This window comes from Zophobas morio, unplaced genomic scaffold (assembly GCF_036711695.1).
Source record: "Zophobas morio isolate AGI-343-1 ecotype UQ-CSIRO unplaced genomic scaffold, CSIRO_AGI_Zmor_V1 ptg000009l, whole genome shotgun sequence".
Taxonomy (NCBI): domain Eukaryota; kingdom Metazoa; phylum Arthropoda; class Insecta; order Coleoptera; family Tenebrionidae; genus Zophobas; species Zophobas morio.
Window position 1 is genome coordinate 10,782,266 of NW_026972114.1, and position 21,991 is coordinate 10,804,256.

Sequence of the window (21,991 nt, forward strand, 5' to 3'; positions counted from 1 at the left end):
GCATAATGAAAACACTCAAAAACACATGCCATCGGATCGCGTCAATCAAGCGGTCTCTCTCGATGACAGGTGGAGCTTATTGTTTTGGGGAAAATCGATAGCGTACGACAACCGAATTCGTGGATTATGTGGAATCGGGGGCAACCCATTGGGAAAGTTTAGCATTGTCATGCAGGCATGTAGCAGGTCGTAAATAGAGAGAGGGTGGGGTGGGCCGCGAGTTCCGCAAAATAATTACTACAACGGAGGCGTTTCTTGGATTTATATTGGAAGCGTCTCGGTTTGCGATCGGGGACTAATTAAGCGTTTGACGTCGAACAAAGGCCGAAATAAAATTGTTTATTTTATATTTGCGAGGCCCACTTAGCGAAATTATGTCGGCGCACTTAAAGCGGACGTATCAGAAGTTTACGGCCCCTACAGCTACATTGTTAAATGGTTACCATTTACTCTGTTCGATCGTTAAGCGAATTACGGCCGCACTTAATACCGGGCCGAAGTGCACTTTTTATATCTTGACTCAATACCGGCTTTATGGCCGGTCTTGATTGGTTTTTAATCCGGAATGCTACCGAGGATTACAACGACAACAGATCGGACGTCCATCATGCGGTTATGTCACGTTTTGAAATGCCTATATTGTGTCTGCGTAGACTGCAATACGCCGGCAGACGACGAACCCGCCCATAATCCTCGATAATTGCCCCAACTATCGGTTTCCGCGTTCGCGAACTTCATCGATCCTATGGTAAACAGTGGCAGATTCGACGGCACACAAACTCGAAACTTACGAGGGATTTCCGAACTAACATGTTCGTGGCCGATTCTTCTCTCGTCACAACGAGACACTTTGATTAAACGCAAAACTCACCGGAAAATCGAAGAGATTTCGTAACGATAACCCGAGCAGCGACTTTGTACCAAGGCCGAAGCATAACCCGACCCACTGTCAGAAACGTCGATAAGAAGGGTAGACAATCCAAAATTCCACGGAATGACATAACTCGTTCGTGTTGGGTATCCTCATAAATTCTCGTCGAGGAAAAAAAATCCTTTGCGAGATACACGTCGTAGATTATGTTTTGGAGGGTCGAGTCGATAAATGGAATGTTTTGTTGAACATTACGAACTAAAGAAACCGGTGTTTCTCAATTTTGACGCGCGTGGGAGTTGCTTGGTAAATGGAGTTTTTCGTTTAGACGACGAAATGGTGGATGCGCCGGGCGCATAATACCATAGTAATAGAAGTTTTCTGTTTATTTGTTTTCAAGTTCCGGTAATCTTTTGAGCTCCTTCCGGTGCACCCGCCGAGACTGCAAATGCAATTATTGCGAACTTTTTAGCCAGTATATCATCTCTCGTCAATTAGATTGGCGAGTAATCTCGTTCCCGACTGTAAGATTAATTGCGCTCACAATCAAATTAGGTCTTGGCATGCGAGTGTATATGTGTCCTATTCACGATACTCCTAAGTGAATTAATCCCGACAAACGCGTCTCTTCGAAAACTTCAATGCGAACAACTTCAATTATATAAGAGAGAGCCAAGATTTTGAACGATGACATAAACTGGAGGAAATTTAATTACGGACGGTTGTTTAGTCGAAAATAATTGATTCGAGACTGCTCCATACTTGTGTTTTAATCGAAACTGTTAATTAGTCCAGAAGCAACAATGGAAACTAAGCAGAATTATTGCAGACCGCACCGGGATTTACGCAGTTCCTCTATCCGAGAAATACTGGTGGTAGTTATTGACGGATGTTGGTCGAATAGTTCGTTCGCTCGGAATTAATTGGATTCCTTTCTCCTTGTACGTTCTGTAGTAACGAATATTAGTGCACTTGTGGCGGTATGCGTGTGTGGTTGTGAAATGTGTTTCAGTTAAAGTTTGCGTCAGTAATTTGAGTGATTTAGTGCTTTTCATACTTGCTTCCTTTAGATTAAAGCACTGTTTAATTTATATCACTGGCTCGGGGCGAACACGTGCAACCTACACCCTTCTGTCTAAGAGACAGTTTTGAGGTTTTGTTGGAGCTAATCGCGGAAGCTACGAAAGGACTCGACCTTAAATTATAAATGCGGATGGAAAATGAAAAAAAAAAAAAAAAACGTGTGTCAACAACGCGACGACAACTTTTGACATTCATCTTGAAATAATTGAATAGACAAGACGCCTCTTCGCAATTAGCGTTTGTTAAGACGCGACTGTCACAATAACATAAGTAGATTTCGTTGTTATCCAATAAGTCCCTCTAATAAAATTGTAGGCGAACAATTTCATTAAGTTTTAATACGCGAATTATTGCGGGAGCTAATTTAAATCTGTTGACCGGATCTCTTTGAGGACGAACGTATCTCGTTTGGATGGTGTCCAACTCTAGTTTGCATAATGCAAAGCGCACAAAAATGGCGCGCTTTCCCGTACACAAACGAACGAAATTATTGATGGGACATGAACGCGGCGACCGCGTAAAAACCCACTTGCCCTCCAGGAAAATCTCGCTGTCGTTTGATTAATGAAAGAAGTTGCAGCCGGGAGAACGTGTCGGAGAATTTTAAAAACTTTCCCCAATTAGTCTTTCTAAAATCATAAAGTCGTCCGAGCGGCGACAAAAGTGAGTCTCGGATCGCTGATCTTTTCGCCCTAATTTAGTGCTCACGGAGTATTTCTTATTTTATTTTATTTAAGATAAAAGAGTAAAACGTCGCGAGAACTTCGTCGAGTAAACAACAGTCGAAAGAATGAGAGATAGAAAGAAAGTTCCACATCCATGCACAAATCTCACCGTTCAAAAAAGAAAACAACAAAAACATCAAGCAAAACACAACTAAAAAGATCTTAATCAAAAAATTCAGTCGTACCAACCAATTGACCCAACCAAGCACTCGAGGGACCGAGGATGAGGCAAGTCACGGCTTACCTAGAATGTTCATATCTCGACCGTGGAACACTAGATGTCGGACTGGTTCTCCGCACGCTAGTGTTTTGTTCCGCACTGCGTGTTACGTCACTTCTCCCCACCCCAACCATACCGGAGCGAAGCGAGAGAGGGGGGCGGGCGAAGAGTGGGAGACGGAGAGGGAGATATTTTAGGTTAGCGGAGCTTTCTCAGCTAAGTGGTGCATTTCTATTTTATACTATTTCGCGAAGGGGGGGAAGGCGGGGATCGGTACTATTACAACTTTTGCTCGCGTGTCGTGGGGGATTATGAATAAGTTAATAACTCGGGACACAAAGCTCGACTTCATTATCATAGTAACCGGGAGTTTCTTCTGGTCCGCTATCGGCTCGAAAATTGAGTGGCTCTACAGACAAATTAACGAAATCAAACAGACCGCAGTGTTTCGGTCCTTTGCGAAATTGCCAGTTGTTAACAAGAAAGGACGATTCCGGGCGCAATTGTTGGAGAGATGAAGCTACTAATTGATACTCGACGATTAGGTCGGGACGGCGCCGGGAAGACACACTTTTGTCAAGACCGATGTTGTCCTCTGCGCGTTTAATTTTTAATCTCTTGTAATTTATACGCAGGACGGACCTTTTAAAACCCTTAAACCCTCGTAAAATCTTTATTTATCGCACGATCTTTATGCTATTCAAAACTGCGGGCATTACGTGATGTCCCGCGTGCATCCTATTTCAAGCGGAATTTGGGCGGGATTAACACCCCCGCAAAAGCTAAATTTGTTTTTGCAAAACTGAACGGTCATTAACGAAATTACGAGGAATGAGAGGAATACACAATGAAGTAAAAATCTTATCTGTTTTTGATAGAGTTTTATTAAACGAACGAGGATGAACTCGAATCCCGGCAGCTTCGATTAATAAAACTAAATTGTGCTTTGGTTATTTATTAAACAGCCATTCCGACTTTATTCATAATTCAGATGACTTCTTCGACGCAATCGAAACAAGAAAAAGTATCGAGGAAAGTGAAAATGTAGATTAGGAAACGACAAAACGAGCACTCGCATGTCTAAGAAGTATCAGGAGGGTAATTTATTACCCTACCTAGTCATACTTTGGTACTGTAAAATAAATTACGCCAAGTGTAAAATTAAGAAAACAAGTAAATCGCATGTCGCCGCACGATATTTCATCGAGTGAAAATTGTAGACACTTTGTTGCTTGTTTTACGATAAAATATCCCACTGACCCACCATGTAAATCAATCGTCTTTTTTCTCTTCGTTACAAGCAGTAAAATCTCCATTCATCTTAGAGCATCCGATGGCACCCATTTGAATTTCAAAACGTTTTCATTCGGCGTAAGAGCTTTCCTGACTAAATCACTGTTCATGGGCATTACCAGCCGTCCCAGAAGTATACAAATACTCGAATTAAACGTGGAATCAACACTCGGTATAATAATTCAGGCGCAAAGTGACGAGATCCTTTTTTCTCGTCCTTTTATTTCTATAACGTGATGCGTACGAGAATGTTATAGATAATGGTGCGGTCCCGGCTTACATGGCAATTGCATTTGGGTCAAAAGTGGATTAGATTAGTGTTTGGATTTTCCAATTTTTTATCCTTCGTCTACCATCACATGTCACGTGACCTGCGGAAGCCGAAACGCTCCCTCCCGCCCTTTTTTTGATTTATTGCCTAACGCTGTTAAAAAACGCCGCCGCAAAAACCGCCAACTATTGTGGGGGTCGAAATTGATTCGGCGCCATAAAAATGCAAAAGAATCGTTCCTCTATTGTACGAGTGTAAATTCGCGATTCGTCACGCCGTTGCAGTTTGGTCAATATTCGCGATTTTTCATATCTGGATAATGGGAGAATGGGAGCGCCGGCCTCGATCGCGATTCTCCTCCTTATTAACATTTTTAGCTGCAGTTCGTGTCATTCTTAAACGGGTCTCGCCGCCACCGTCCTATAAAACTAGTTCTTACGACTCGGTACCGCGCTTATGACACCCCGTAGCGTTTTAAAACGTTCCTTAATTAATTCCAGTAGCTCAATAAAACATGGCGGAACGTTCCGATAAGGATAAGGAAGGAAATTACGTATAATGCAGTTTTCTTCTTTTTCGTGTGTAAGGGTTTCGGCGGAAAGTTCTCAGGTCGGAGCGAGCTTTTCTTCGGGACGGCTTTTCATTCCGATTGCATCTAGATTAAGGTGGCCATTTGCGGCGGAAATATATCTAAGTGCCGTTACATCGTGAATAAGGCATCCTCTCGACACCGAAAATACATTTTGCGCATCGTCGTCGCCGTTCTTTCCTCGGCCAAATAATACGTGGCGTTGTAAAGTGGTCGTGCGCTCATCTCGACCATTCTTTAAGATAATGCATCGGCAATGATTTAAGATTAGGAGCAATGGAGCGTGCTTAGATTAGAATCCTCCCGTTTATTCGAATCGAGGATTTATTATTTTTATGTGCTAAGGCCAACCGGGGCGATTTATGCGTTCACGCTTCTTCACACTTTTTTATCAACTGAAAATCACTCGATTTGAATTTCTGACGATTTTTAGCTTCGATGATAAGGACGCTAATAGAATAAGGGGACGTTTCTGACGCGGATATTTCAACGAATGTTCGCATTTTGGTATCCCCATACTACGTTTTCAAGTTTTTAGTGCGTCTAGAGTGAATGTGGAAGTAACACAAGTAAGCCAAAATGCATATCCATAAAAGAGAGTACATAGAAATTAAGAAACAATTGCCTAGAATTTAGCAAACAACACTGGCATTTATAGTATGTTTTATTCGTTGATGTATGAGGTTTCGGTTCGACTATGGAGTGCAGAGGTGTTTATCCAGTTTTTTATCATTTGTGTATTTTCTCGATACAAAACATGTTTTAGGATACTTAAGAAATCTCTATATGGGCTTTTTAAAAATCTCTTTACCATTAGATTGGACTTCAGCGTAGAGTTCTTATTCAACTGCACTTATTGTAACACAGCACGGCACAGGAATTTTACTGTATGCAGGTGCTACAGGTCATCTGTCCCACTTTAATTTTTGAGTGATTTGACTGTCAATTTAGGAAATAATTAATTTTAACATTTAACATTTGTATTACTTTCCAAGTGGTTTACGAATGAAAAAAATCTTTACACCACTTATTGTAGCAGTCTGTTTGGAAAAAAGTTGATGATATATTTTCTCCTATTACTGCTTATACTTAAGTTTTCGATTTAATTTTGCGGACAACTTTGTCAACACACGAAGTAGAATGGGCAACATTGCCTCCGTACCTGTGAACTTCCCAGGTTGACACCTGCACTCGATTCAAAATCACGTTTTTCCATAACTGAAGCAGTGCCGATAATCTGTCATATTCGGTCATATCTTCAGCCGAGTAAATTGACTTCCTTTCTTCCGGATCAGATTAGACGGATCGCTTCTCAGACTCAGGCAACTAGAAAGACCTTATGACAGATTGTATCGCGTCGACGGAAAGCTGTTCATTGTCTTAGTGGACCCTTAACTGAATCTGCCGACGTTCAACGTTGTACGGGCATATTGTTAAGCCGTTTTTGCGGATCGCCAGCTTGTGCAAAATGCGGAACTATAATGAACTTCGGCACAATCTAATATGTATTGAAGATTAGCTCGCTGAAGGACTCTATACGGGATTAATCAACTCGAGTGTCTTGGAAGTTAGGCATCCGTGTGTAATTCAAGGCGAAACGTAACAAGACGAACCGAGTGAATCAATCGCCTGCGAACGTGGTACAGTAGGTACCGAGGAGAGGATAACTGGAGCTTCGTGTACTAGATCATATTTTAATTTTTTTTATTCTAATAGGAACATAAATTGGTTTAACAGCCTTTATAATTTTATATAAACGAAGCAAATCTACAGCGTAATTGATCGTCGCAATAAATCATTAGAACTGTCCTTTTAACTGGCACATTTAGCGCTCGTGACATCGATTTATTATTTTACATTATTTTCTGACGGGTGATTGTTGTATTTGAAAAAGGACGTAGAGTATGACCTAATTCTGTTTTTATGACTATGTCTAGCAGAAATGGATATTTATCTGAGTAGCAAAGAATGTAAGGAGGAGCAAAGTTGACAGACCGAGGCGTCACCCGAGAATTTTAAGAGTTCATAAATTCAGCGTTTGTCGTACTTTTTCCACTACCAACTGAATTTAAGAAATAAGTCGATTCTGGCACTAGCATCAAAACGAGATTGTTTTACTGCAAAATAGTATAAAATACATACATAAAAAAACATTATAAATAAAGGACAAATTCTAGTTTTGCCTAGTTACAAACGACACTGACAAGTAGAAAATATATGAATTCATTTATATCTACTTAAAAATAATTTACTAAGAAAATGTAAAAAATATTGAACATTGAAAAAATATCACTAGCAAATTACTTTAATGGTTTTTCATAGATCGATTTTATGCCTACATAAATAATTACTAATACAGAAATAAGTTCATAAACTACGACTTACTGATATTAAGGAAGTTCTCAGTTAAAATAAGTTCATAACGACGACTTACTAGTATTAGGCAAGTTCTGAATTACTAACCACGAATTGCATTAGAGTTAAAATGAACTGGTCAGAAAAATATTCTTGTTGCACTGAAACGAACCATGTACATAGTAGGAAGTTAAATCACTTTTTCAAATACAACGAATAACAAATCACTTCATTTTATGCATTTTACTACAATACGTAAAAATAAAAAAAAAACAGTAGCAGCATTAAAACGTAACTGGTGTGTAGAAATTAGTGCGTGAAATTGGCCCATAAATAAATAAAATACGATAGCCAAAATTCTTTTATGTACTGCTTCTAACAAAGTGTGACCTAAATCTCACTTTAAATCAGCATATATACGTTCGGTCCTAAAAAATGTTTATAGCTTATTTCTGGGATTGAGATAACAAATTTTTGAAATGTTGATGGTAAGAAACTAACAATATACCTATATAAAATCTATTTAGTTCATACATATTTAATGAGGAACATGCTTTGATATGTTTCGCAGAGGGTTTTATTTTTTGGAAATGCTTATCGTAACACAGAATTATCGTTAAGAGACGTACCTTGCTAAAAATTTTAACAATGTCTGCACAATTTTTACATCTCGAGCATTCGCTGGAGTTTGTTTGTTGTCTACTTTATTAAACATACAATCTCCGAAACGATTGGACTGATTGCTGTAAAATATTGGATGTAAGATAAATGTTAATATACGGTGGATGATTAAACACTAACCAAAATTTTTCTTTTGATCCCCGTCAATAACTTGATGACGTCATTTAAAAATTTTACAAAACATCCTAATTAAATTTTATAAAAAATCATACTTCCATAACTGGAGCATTCCACGAAAAACAGGAACTCGCAACAGTTTTTTAAAATAAAATAAAACAAATTCTGAATAATACCCAAATTAAAGGGTCCATTTCTATTATTAATATAAAAAATACACCCTCTTTGGATAATTAAAACGGAGCAGATACAGCAAGATTTCTTCGATACATTTAGAATGGTGAGAATTTTTGGTGTCCCACGTATGCCACCATACTTTAGTAGTGAATTCGTTGTTCAAAAAACTCAAAATTTTTCACTTCTCAATGTTGTTACTATTTCTGAATCAGCTTTATCAGCATTTTATATTCGTATATCAGTTAGATATTGTCGATGTGTAATAAACACATTTTTGAAAAACCATAAAATGCTCTAATAATACTAATGTCGTTGCTGTAACGAGGGCACATTTTTTGTATGCTTTTTATATTTGACAACTTTAAACGCCCATTGGCTAATTTTTTCTCTTATTCTTAATTTGGTTTAAAGAGGAAGCTTTGCATTTCGCATTGTTTTTTAACATTGCATGTAATTGGGTGACATACTCTAGAGTTGTCTAAAAAAAATGCTACCTTAGAAAAACAAAGAAACTTGTGTTGAAGATAATAAAAGCGCAAAATTGTAAATAATTTCAAAGAAAAAAAATATTTTTTTTAATGTTAAATTTGACTAAAAACAATCGCATTTTTAAAGACGAGTAGATTTTTAGGGGCAGAGACGAAATGCCAAGGCCTATCAAGTTTCCGAGACTTCAAATAATTTAATGTTTTTATACGTACATTTATTTTTTACATAACCGACTTACGGTATTCTGTGGTAGATGTTAAAAGCGTAAAATAGCAAGTAATATTAGGGAACAACGAAAACTTCTTCAGCAAATATGCTTTTGATGTGAATATTTTCTTAATAAATTTGGAATGCGTAATCGAATTTTTAAGGTGAGAAGATTACTTTTAAGGGCAGAGGTGAATACCGAGGTCTGTATTGTTTTCGAGACCTAAAAATGTTGCAGTGTTTTTTTATATTTCCTTATTTTTGTTCCTCTACCGACTTCTCACTACATCTGCTACAGCATTACATTGGTTGTAGTGTTATTATTTTTTTGACTTTCTAAAATGTGTCCTGAAATTGACAATTGTACTCTCATTCTGAATGGGAACAAAATAGATTTCTCTTTTTGTGTTTAAACCCAAAAAGTGTAATATTAGTAGTACCGTGTGATCAGAAATGGCTGAGTCTGTTGACAGTACTTTTTAAACAAAAATGTGTTTTCTTGAGTTTACGTAGGCATAACAGAAGTAATTGTGTGACAGATATGTCAATCGTGACATGCGATAAAGTTAGGTTATGTTTTGGATACATTTTACATATTAAAAATATCAATAATCTGTTAACCGGAAATGATAGAAAATATGATACCAATTTCTACTAAAAATCCAGGATAGCCAACAGACTTAGTCATTTCTGATATTTATCCCATTAGAGGGATAGAAGTATTATTGTTAAAGTCTTACGAATGCTCTAGCTCCCATATGAGATACAAGGTTTTATCTACAACTGCCTAAAACTGCAACAAATTCTACATTTTTTTTTTACTGAAAATCCAGAATCAAAAAAAATTTGCACTGTTATGCCAACCTTTCAAATTTGTTATAAACAAAACGTGTCCATTTTTGAAAAAAAAAAAGCATTAATAGTACAATTATTATTATTTAAGCTATTTATTATTAAGGGGATTTTTCATTACACTGCTAGTGATATAATAGCGTTCAATATTCAACTGCAACCGAGTCAAGTAAGTGGTCTTTATAAAGCAGCTGTTATATTGTTGCCCTTACGGCGTAAGTGAAGTGTTTGTATGTGCGCGCAATCGCAACCCTCAGCCCCCTGAATTGACGTAAAAATTGTCATTTACGAAGTGGGTGAGATAAAATTTGGACAAAAACTCGCTGAGCGAACGAAGCGAACCGCGCGAATTCCCAAGAAGCGCCCCTTTTTTAAAATTGTAATCGCGGCGGTCACTCAAACTCTCGTTCTTCATTAATCACGTGTGGCAGAGCCTAGCTTATCGCCCTCGTTTCATCTTAATTCATCATTGTTTCGCCCGCGGCTCCGTTATCTGCTTCCATTTGTCACTGGCATAAAAACGTTCTCGTTAAATATTTAAAACCTCTACACACACACCCTTCTCATTTGTAGTGCTCCCGGCTGCACCCCTCGGCCCAAATTTAAAACTTGTCAATCGTGATAGCAGTGCGTTTATATCGTCAGAAATCTGCAAGTCAACGAAGCGTTCGTTGAATTATGTATATGTAAACGTTTAATGGTTCGCGGCCACTTGATGGATTTATAGATAGATTGTTGAATTGTATTCGGACGTTCTCGCGCCGAGCAGAGAAATCATGAAAATGTATCAGGCTTTACGTTCTCTTTTCCGATTTTTATTCTTCTTATTCGGGCCTTATCTGGTGAATAATACACCGTATAGGAAACGCTCCGCTTTTAATTTAAACACCCACGATATGTACGTCGAACGTGTGAAATATTGTAATAGAAGCATTACCTGATATCGTATCTGATGTGTGTGATTTATTCGAGTATACGCCAACTGATTTAAATCTCCAGTTTAAATTAACTGAACGCTGGCAAAAACGTTAGTTCAGCAATTTCGCGAAGGGTCAAAATTGATTGCCAAAAAACCTTAATAACCAATTGAAATTAATGAAATATATGCGCAGGTTACTTTACTTTTTTTAATCGCGACGTGCGGCACTCGTTAAAACTGAATCCTTTATAATCTTGACACACAGGGGTTATGTAAATTAAACGATTTAGTTATCCATCCGACCCGTGTCCTTAACGCTCGCCGCGTCTGAACATAGTTTAACAACGTTTTCAACTATAATTGGATCAGATGGGTCCCGTACTGGCTCATACCTACACCGAACGCTCATCATCGTATGATTAATTAACATCTACGCTGAGGATAACGCTGTCTGGTACAGAAAGCGACCGTTGTAAAAAGGAAAAAAAAAAAGAAGGGAAACCAGAACTCAGATTCGATTATCGAGAGGTCTGAGCTAACTTGACCGTTGTTATCCAATAGAAGTTTGACGTTTAAGAAACGAAACACGTAGTGCTTGCCTTACGACAACACTAATTCCGAAATGAGGAGAGATGGTTGCGGATGAAGGAGGGCCTACGAAAATTCACCTTAGTGCCTATAAAACGTCAATAAAAGCGCCAAATGAATCATTGGAATAGATCGAGGAATGGGCACAGAAACCGAGCGTTTCAGGTTACACACTAATTTTCGTTATTTTTACACCTTTTCCTAAAGAAACGTTAGTTTGCTGTTTGGATCGTAACATCTATCACGATTGCCTTTAAACCACCTCTGTCTTTCAAAGGAGAATTGAAAGTGGTACCGCCATTAAAAAAAATAACCTGCACTTTCTACAAGCAAAATAATGCAAAAGGAATCCTATCTTTAAATAATTGTCTCCAAATCTTCAAGATGACCGGTTGGAAATAGTCACTAATTCTTTTAAAACCAATTTTTAATTTAAGAAGTGAAAAAAATTAGAAGTTTCTTTTGGAAAACGTTTGCAAAATTTACCTACTTTATGAAACATATCCTACTAAAGCACTGCACTAAGTTTCCATCCTGTATTTTAACGGCTTAAATGCTATGTAACAAGAAAACATTCAACAGATCATCTTTAAGATATAATAACTGATTTTTCGTACAATTTTTGCTTATATCACATGCTGCAACAACTGTCAAATACAAAATTATAAAGAAAATATTTTTTTGTCATTATAATATTGCACACGAAAATACTGAATGTATGGTGCATTTTATTACGGTTGTCGATGTTTGTGGTAGATGTTACGGATTAATACTTTTGCAAAGCTTCGTTTATAAATTACTTGATACCGCAGCTTATACCGGTCACTGCTTTCCAAAGCCTTTTGTATTATAATTCCGAATCGAAACCGGAGATAGGCATACTGATACATTATGTAGACCAGAAAAGGTCATCAGTTACTGGCATGGAAGATTGGGTTAATACGTGAATGTTAATAGCGCCAAATTGAAAAGAACTGAATCGGAGTAGGCTTCTCTATGAATTTTAATGTCATATGTTGTCAGGGTGATTGCATGATAAAATAACTAGTTGATATGTGTTTAACATAAATGTTATCTAGATTCTAAATATGTATGTGATTGAATGCTAGTATCATCTAATTTTGAGCTCCATTGTTTCCTTCCTACTAATACTTAGAGAGAGAGAGAGAGTAGAGGCGACACACCAAAAATTTAATAAAAAATTGAACCGTTAAGAATTAATAAAAAATAAGGTTAGCGATTTGTTTTTAGGAAGCAAGCGTTAAAAATATGAAGTAATTAATGAAATTTAGCATTACTGGTTACACGTTTTGTACCTATAGTGGTTTTATTAAGTGAGAGTACTCTATTGGTTTTTGGAAGACAGGGGTGTATTGTGAGTAGTTAATATCCCAAGGGTAACAATAATTATACGAAATAATTTTACCAGTATTCGAAAGCACGTAATTTCGTAATAGTCCAGACTGAAGCTTCGGGCTGTTGTTTGAAGAAACGTGCTTCGGAAAGCTGTGATAACATTATAAACTATTTATTAATTAATGTCTAGACATATTCGTTTTAAAGATTTGTTATAGTGGACCTTAATAATTGTCCTATGTTATTTATGACGTTCCACACTCTACTGGTAGAATACTGAATATTAATGAATTTTTAAACTGCCGGAAAAGCTGCCACTGAGCAACCTATAACTATGGGAGCGATAGATATGTATTGCTATTGATCATATTTTTAAGTTCGATGTTACATTCAGGTGCAGTATTTTAATTACTAATAGTTTTTACGTAAATATTAATATTACTGTTGCAAATTATAAACAATCTCAAATATAAAAAACTATTATTACTTGTGCCCCACTTAAACCGAAGGTTATTTAAGATATTCTTTTCTGTTCTTTATTTATAAATTATTTTTTCCAACTTAATCTTATTCAAATAGATGTCAAGTATTTTGCGAAATATGCAGAAAATCTAGTCGCGACGTTGTCTTTGGTGTTTAAAGAAATCGTTGACAAAAACTTCAAGTTCAATTTAAAATAAACCGTCTACCTTTTAACTCAATTATTTAAATCCGCTCTAGAGAGCAAGGGATAAATGATTTGTTCAGATTTCGAGGATAACTTGAAAGATGAAGCGTGCAAATAAAACAATGTGGACTATTTTTCAATTTTAATTCTAAATTTTGAAATTGCCTAAATCTGATATTAAAACAATATAGAGCTACCCCAGAGAAAATGAAATTTCGTATTCATTTAATTTAGCGATTCATAGTTCATTCAAATTACACGTTGATTCCAACGAGTCAGACTTGTACAACAGCGAAAGATAAACTCATTCAAATTCGATGAACAGTTGTTCGCATGTTTCTCAATTTTTCTAACTGAGTGAAACTAGAGCAATGCCCTCTGTATTTACTTCTACTGTGTTCCTTTTCAACTTCATTATAATTCGAAAGCATGTTTAATTAGGTCTTGGAAGTTGGAAGGCGGTGAATTTTTGATCTCATTGTTTCTAAATGATTAAATAAGGCCACGTGTGCGAAACTGAGCTTTCCAATATTCGTTATTTAAGAAAACGTAACTGGCCTTTCATTAGTTTGACACCACCTACATACTTTCGACATTTCTAATTCTGTGAAAAATCAGAACTTTTAAAAACTATTTCGAGCTTTTTTTCAAACAGAAACGACCTAAACCTTTGGTGATGACATTGGGGACTTCTTGTGCTTGCAAGTACTCGGTGAGTTTCGTGGAGCAACTATACACTCATTCCTAAGCACTGTTTCCCACTCATCTTAGGAATACACACTCATTTGCCCGATCGGAAAGTTCGTGAGGGTTAGTAATACCCTTTTCTCAAGAGGTAAAACGTCCCCTTAACAACTATCACCCTTCGCTCCCTCCGGAGGGTCACGGTGACACGAATCGAGCCTATAACACGCCAGAGAACAATAGATTTCTTCTTGTAAAACACATCCGGTTGTTTCGGTTCGAAAGTGTCACCGACAAAGTTGAACTTTCGAAAATCCTCCAACGAAAATAAATCATTTCGAGCGAATAAGTGGGTCAAGAGATCGCTGCGCCATGCTTAGCCCCGTGTACGACCGCCGCCTCGCCTGGAAAACTCTTCCTCTTCGCCCTGGCATCCTGCCAAAAACGTCGCCGCCGATATCGAGCCGCTGGATCCCGTCGAACCGCCGAATTTCGCCATACGCTGGCCGCCGCCGAGCCTAATCGATGGCGGTTTCGTAATAAAATAGACGTCATCTGGGCCGCCGCGATATTAAACGTGATCCCTTTTGATCGGAATTAACGGCTTCATTTCGCCGGTGGGAAAATTTTTGGGTAATCAAGTGATTCCGGTTCGGGTGCTAATCCCACTGGTGATGATGGCGCCGTCGCCACACGTGGAGGATTACTGTCGTCGGGTTAACGATGTTAAAATCGTAAGCATTAATAAAGCTGGTAACGGAGAATTCATGTTTTAAGGCGATATTTTCTTAACGCGTCTCGTTTTTAGCCTTATTACATTAAAAGCTTCTCATAGAATTTTCAACGTAAGCGGCTGGAAGGAGATGCGTATAATTGGATTCGTAAGAAGACTGTAAAAGGCCTTACCGGAACACTTGTAAGTTCAACTCGGCGAACTACGTAAATGAAATTTGTCGAACACGGTTAAGAACTCGCTAAATACTTACTCGCAGAGAGCTACGGGCCAAAAGAAAAATCACTATAAAGGAACGGAAGCTGACTTACTAGAACGGGGCATAGAATTGTAACAAGATACCTATTATACTCGTCACAACAGAGAAATTTAGAAGTTAAACATGGAAGAGTAGACGAAGCGTTATTGATTCGACGACTCTTGCAATTATTAGACAACTTTGCCATTTCTGTCTGGGGTTTAACTACTAGTCTAGAAAACTACATATTACGTAATAGAAAGACCAGTAAACAGCTTTATCTCACTATCATTCTACTATTGTTGTCTTATTTATCTGCCGCACTATCCATAGAATACGAATATGTAAGTTTCCCGCTCCTGCATGGCGATCTATTTACTGTACTCTGTTGTTTATTGATGCCATTATTACATAGATAAATAGTTTAGGAAGTTCCCAAACGATTATTGCGAAATTTTTGTTGTACTTCATAATTATGGCGAAGATGTATAAAACGAATTAAAATGTTCCTGTTTACGCCTTCCAAAACACTGATCAATGTTTTTAGTTTATTTCTAAAAACACTTGACGAAATTTTTCAGAAGATGGTAAGATACCAAATTATATAACGACTTGTAGAGGAAAGTGCCACAAGGAATAAAAATATTTATATTTCTCTATCCTTTTATAAAATATCTTTCCCATTAAAAAAAAACAACCATGAGATCACATTTCTGACAATTTCGGTTTCCAGAATTAAAATTTTTCCAAAAATGTCAACTGTGTGAAGAGATATTTGACGGTTTTTATTAAGTTATTTGATGTCAAATTTTTTGTAGAAAACTTATTTCTTATTTTGTGGACACACTAAGCGTGTAGTATTATAAAATCATTATTTGTTACAAGTGGAATAAAAGCATTATACCGCCTGTCTGGAAAATGGCGGATTAACTCTTCAGTACGGTATACACGGGGGTTTCGGGAGTCCCAAAAAAATAATAAAAAAATTCTTTATGATGTACATTACGAAAAAAACGTAATTTTATGCAAGTAAAATTGGCAACATTGCACACCCCTAATGCGTGAATACGTCCAGCTTACTTTCTGGTTTTTCAGTAACCATGGTGACTGAAATCCACCTTCGTTTTAAATCAGGCAAACATTGTTGTCAAATGGAATTTTATCAAATTATTACAAAAACAACATAGCCATATCTTTGTGCAATCTGACTGAAATGGTAATTAAACTTGGTCATGGACGCGAGAAATATTAACTAAAAGTTTTATTACTATTTAGTTATTGTGATAATGAATGAGCAATTTAGTTGTTAAACGTAGCAAAAGAACTAATTTTAAAATCATTATAACTCCACCAAAATGTGAGGAGGATTTTTTTTACTATTTTTCTCAGACTAACCAGTTGATTGTTAAGAGCGTAGCGGAGAGTTAATCCGCCATTTTCCAGACACCCGGTATAAGTGTGAAGTCTGCTTCCCACACGAATATGAAATAATACGTTACTCCACATGCAACATTCAGCACGTTTGCTTCGAGTTTAAAATTTATTTAAAAATTATTTTCAACAAGCACAAAAGATATTTATTTCTATTAAAAAAGAGAATGGTAGTGTAAAATTACCGCACTAGCGCTGAAATGTAGCTCATTACAAATGGGCGGTATAACTGAAACTTATCTCACTGTAGCAGGTAAATATATTTAATACGCTTTGAATAACGGATGCTTCGATAAGGTAAAACCATAAATAGATGATCAAGCTTGTTAAACATTAATCAGCTGAACCAATTTATTATTCAAATTTTTTGTAGGGTTTTACGAGAATATGCAAATTTAATGAAAATATTTGAGAAAAAATTAAAATAGGCCACATTTTATACAGTATAATCGGAGTAGCGCCGTGGTGGTTACAGACAATTAATGTAAGCAGTAGCTAAACCTATTGCTGATTTGTAAAGTTAGGTAGAATATAATATGCATATATCGTACTCACTAGTACATTAACGTTATGTTTCCTGTATAATAGATGTTTGGTTACGCGAAACTGCAATTACGTATAGACCATACATTCAACAGACCATACCCAACAACAATGCAGTGGCAAACACAGACACACTGATAATTCAAACATTTTTTGAAACGCACAAAAATGAAATTCTCCAGTTAAATGTTTGCTTCATTTAAGAATTACAAAAGCGGAATCTGAATCATTAAACCAAACATTTCGTCTTATCTGAACATGACCATTTATTTAATGCCGCAGTACCTTGTTACGAAAGACAAACAGAACTTACAAAATGGGTCTCACAACTGCTTTTAGCGTTATAAATTGTTTCTTTTAAACGTAAGAATTAAGTAATTCTAAAGTTCGATTTTTCTTTTTACTCGTTCGGCGAAAGTTTGTCTAAAGAGAATTGTTTGACTTTGCGATTATAAAACCTTGCTCACGTAACTGTCGCATCTGTTTTAAACCAATCTAAACAACATTCAAAATCTCGATGGTTTTAAAACTTTTCCCGGAAATGCACAGTATCAAATATGCCCTTCTCATTGTGACGAACGGCTTGTCATTTGTTATCTTTTCATATTATGTTCCTGTAGAAGAAAAGTTCTTTACGCATTTCTGTATACATTGCTGTGACGTAGCACATGTTTTATAGTAGCACTTTTAAGTACATAGACAGTGTATGTACATTAATTATTAATATAATCCTACCGAAACTGAACACGCCATGTTCATTTTTAAGTTTTCTATTTGCGTTTGTTTATTTTAATTGTCGGAACTAAATTGGCGCAATTCTTTCAGCGCAGTGATATAATTAAATTTGCAGTTGCTTCGCCATCGCATTAAACCGCAACCAAAGCGGCTGCACACTTGCAACCGCAGCCGCCGTCTTCTCAACTAAATTTAATGCATTTTCGAGTTCGAGCAACAAAACCCAGATCAACGTCTCTATAACACACAGACAGTATATCCGAGATTATTACCGTCTTGACGCTGACAAACCCGGTCCGTTATTACAGAAAAGGCAATCCCGATTGTCAATAAATGCAGTGTGGCATGAAAAATGCATTAACGCGTGCCAACCGTTGATAAACAGATTATCGCAGGATCAGGGTTTCTGTTATAACGCTGCTCGCAAAGGGGCGAAAGCATTAATTCGCTATGAAAAATTGTATTTGGACACGGCGACATGTGGAATAGGTTTAATAAATGTGCTTGTACGAGTTTTAATCTAGCTCGAAGAATTGAAAGCACATATTTCAACAGATTACAATGAAACAAGGCGAAAAATGCAACCAACCCCGACGTGCCCACGCGGGAACAATATGCCAGAATATCTTTTAATTATCAGCGGGTTTTTTCACGGATCACCAACACTGCTGCGCAAAATATTCAACAAAACAATCATCGTTAATCAGCACCCTTCAAATATCGGTGTTTTCGAAGCGTCGAAGCGAAAAATTGACGTGCAAGGGTGTTTACACATGATAAGGGCCGATTTATGACTTAAGTTATTTACGCCACCCCTGCTGTTTTATTGTCGTTGAAATAACGCATGAACATCACGTGCCTTCTGCTAGACTAAATTTGCTCGAGATTATTACGAAGGTTGCACAGTTTTTGCACGTCATCTTTCCCCGATGGATCTCTTCCCGTTTTAAAAACTTGAGAAAACTTGAGAAATCGTAAATTATTCGTTTTACGTCCGTATTTAAATTTCGGGGGTTCGCCGGGGACTCCCAAAACTACGTGCTCGAGGAACCATCGTTTGTTTTATTTCAGACTTAAAACCAACTTTCGCGACGTTTAGACACAAATAAATTTCAGGGACGTGAGAAATATCACGGCCTTATGGTGACTTTATTGTATCTGGTTTCCTTTGACGTCATGTTTCGTAAGGGCAGGAAGTTGATAATGTCTGAAGTGTACCGCAAAGTTTGAAGATACATGTGGCGGTTACAAAAAAACCGGAAATGATCCATATATTTAAATTACACCATCGTAACTCTCAAAAATAAAAGAATAAGATTTATGGACTCCGTTCTCTCTTAACAGAAGCACAAAAGTGTGACGATCCAACCGACTGCGCCAACCGAGATAATTGGCGCAGTCGGTCTGATGATCATAATTGCGTCGAGTACGTGAAAAAATGTTGGATGAAACATAAATACGTCCTTGTTATTATTCTACAACATTATATATACAAATTTCAAATTGAATTTTTCTGTCAATATTCGTGTGATTGGAATTTTGAAACTCCGCTCACTACAGATTCACGCAAAATGAAGCATTTTCTCTCAGGGCTTAATTCCCGTGTAATTTGCAAAAGTTCGAAAGTATGACAAACACGTAAAACTGATTGAGTGAACAGTGATCGAACGAACAAAATTAAAACCGTAATCTGGCGAGTGCACATCAATGGTCCGTCAAAACTAACTCTAAAAGAGCGTACGACGTGTTTTCGCTTTGATTAGTTGATCCAAATGAGTATCTGCGCACCTGTCGAAGCGAATCTGACATACAACCTGATGTAAAAACTCCATTTCCGCCAAGAACACGTAATCCGCTTTATGTGCCCCACATGTGTTGAGCAAGCAAGCGTTTTTACGTAATAATTCACCAGGATAATGCATTAGCCGGGTAATGTCTATCTAATTGGATATAATGGATTGGCGCAATCATATATATGTAGTCCGGGTCCGGGCGACTCCGGGACGGGTGGTTGCATCAACTATTGACGAGCTTAATAGACGTATATGCACGAAAGAATCCCGTTTCGATTGTTTCGTCTGATGTTTGCGGTTGAAATTCGACAAACGTTCAGTAATTGAAATCTCCGGAGAGCTTTTAATTGTATTCGAAAACAGGGCCACGCTTCAAATTTATCATAATCCTCTCTCCCTTCGCCAATCGAAATGCAAATCCAATTCTGCGGCACTTTTAACAAGGACTCCGGACAAATTAATTCTGCTAGATAATCGCCCAGCGAATACCGATTACTTCCCAATATCCTTATTTAATAACGGCAAGATATTGGGCTTTGTCGGATTCCGCGACGTGCTTCTTCATCCACGAAACAGCCATCATTGCATTCCGCTCTACCAATAAGGACGTGAGAATTCCACTAAGGAGCATTCATCAAGGAAAAAACCATAATGGTGGCTAATCCAACACACATCACCCAGAAAAACCGGGGCGCGTCTTCTCGAGATTTCGCTTCTAACTAATTGGCATATCGAGTAGTTGAGCTCCCAAATAACGAGGTAAAAATGCAGACGAGCCCGGCTCGGAGTAATCAAAGGCTCCAATCATCACTTCATCCAACTAGTAATCTACACGTAACGAAGTTACGATTGGCAGTCGCTTCCTTCCCAAGTTCATCGCTACTTGCAATTAACAACGCTGTTATCTGAACACTACCAGTATATTGTATTAAATTTCCTACTAGCGTTTTATTCGATTATTGCAAAATTAAGGGCGAGATGGATGCACTGAACGCTTGCCGCCTATCACGCGTTTAAAAAAAAATCATCTCGTCTGATAAAAGCAAACTAAATCTTCTCATACCGGACAAAAACGAGACTAAATTGTCAAAGAGAATTACACACTTTGTTACCCGAACGAATTAAATTAAACAATACGAGCACGGAGCGATACAACACAAAGGAAACGGTGGGATTTATTTATAACTGTCAAAAGAAATTTTCTGTGCTGAATCGGTCGGTCATTACACTTGACTAAACCGATTCGGAACGTGAGGTTCATCATCAAGATTCTCCCCGAACGGGACCGATGGTTTCTCTTTCCTTGCGCACTTTTTTCTTAATTGGTTTCAAATGTCGAGCGACGAGCCATTTTTAATTGACGTTTATTCCGACAAGGCTGCGAACTCAATTTAGGACCGAGATTTCACTCTGACACCTGCGAATTTTGTAAAGGAGATGTTTTGTAATATGATGATCATGATTCGTCTCTACGGAAAATCACACGCCAACGAGGAGTTTTAGAAATAGGTAGTGCTAGAGACTGGAAATACAAAGAAAATCATTTTTTTTTACTTTCGCGTCAATTATGATACTTAAAATGTTAATAATGGTAGCGGTCGTACGTGATAAAGATTAACTAACGAAATCTGTAGTAGCGCTTATAATCTTAATCAAATAACCACAACAAAAGCCCAATAAACCTCTGCCAGGAGGTAAGAAACCCTTGTGTCAGAAAATAACTGATTCTGCAACAGACAGGTCTAGAGGTAGAAAGGAAACAGTGTACTGTCTATTTCTCAGACAAAAGAGGTTGAATAGATTGCGTTCTCATGTATTGTCGTTTCAAATCGGGTCTCTAATGGTGTTCCTGGTCCAGTTGATTTTTTTTGTCAAAACTTACATATCCTTTACGCTTTTTTCTCGCTAGGTTATTTTTTTGTTATTGTTTATTATTATTATTCAAATAACGCAACTAGTCGGTACATGATCCAAATTACTTCTCCGCTCATATCAAATGGGTATTTTCTTAAGTAAAATTACCAATTAAAGTGTTTGGTCGCTGTATGTTTTTGTAGTATGAAACCTCAAGCAAAATTGTTTACAAGAGATGTCTAGTTTTACGTTTACACTTGCACAAACACGGCGAGCAAAAATTTTTACACATGCGTCAAAATACATCTAAAAACGTGGCTGTGAGATACGACTATAAAAGTTGTCTTAAAACGTAAAACTAGAATAACGTATACATATGTAAAGGTAGAGTAGAAATAGTTTGAGAAGAACATACCCATGAATGAAACGACTCATGGGACGCAAAATCCCAAGAGGGATCCAGTTTTGAATTAACGAGGAAAATGTATTGGTCGTACCGTTAGTGACTTTCGTCATTCTG

The 21,991-nt window shown here is 37.4% G+C and overlaps 1 protein-coding gene across 7 annotated transcripts in view; it reads right to left on the minus strand.

Annotated features, from left to right (window-relative positions):
* LOC135125903 (complexin) overlaps positions 1–21,991 on the minus strand; it is a 256,204-nt gene that overhangs the window by 32,131 nt on the left and 202,082 nt on the right. The window contains exon 1 of one of the 7 annotated variants that reach the window (XM_064051660.1): positions 2,924–2,987. The exons of the other annotated variants lie outside the window; for them this stretch is intronic. Within the exon in view, the coding sequence (XP_063907730.1) occupies positions 2,924–2,936 (13 nt within the window). The 5' untranslated portion in view covers positions 2,937–2,987. Of the gene's footprint in view, positions 1–2,923; positions 2,988–21,991 lie in introns of those variants that run through there. 7 annotated transcript variants of the gene reach the window in all.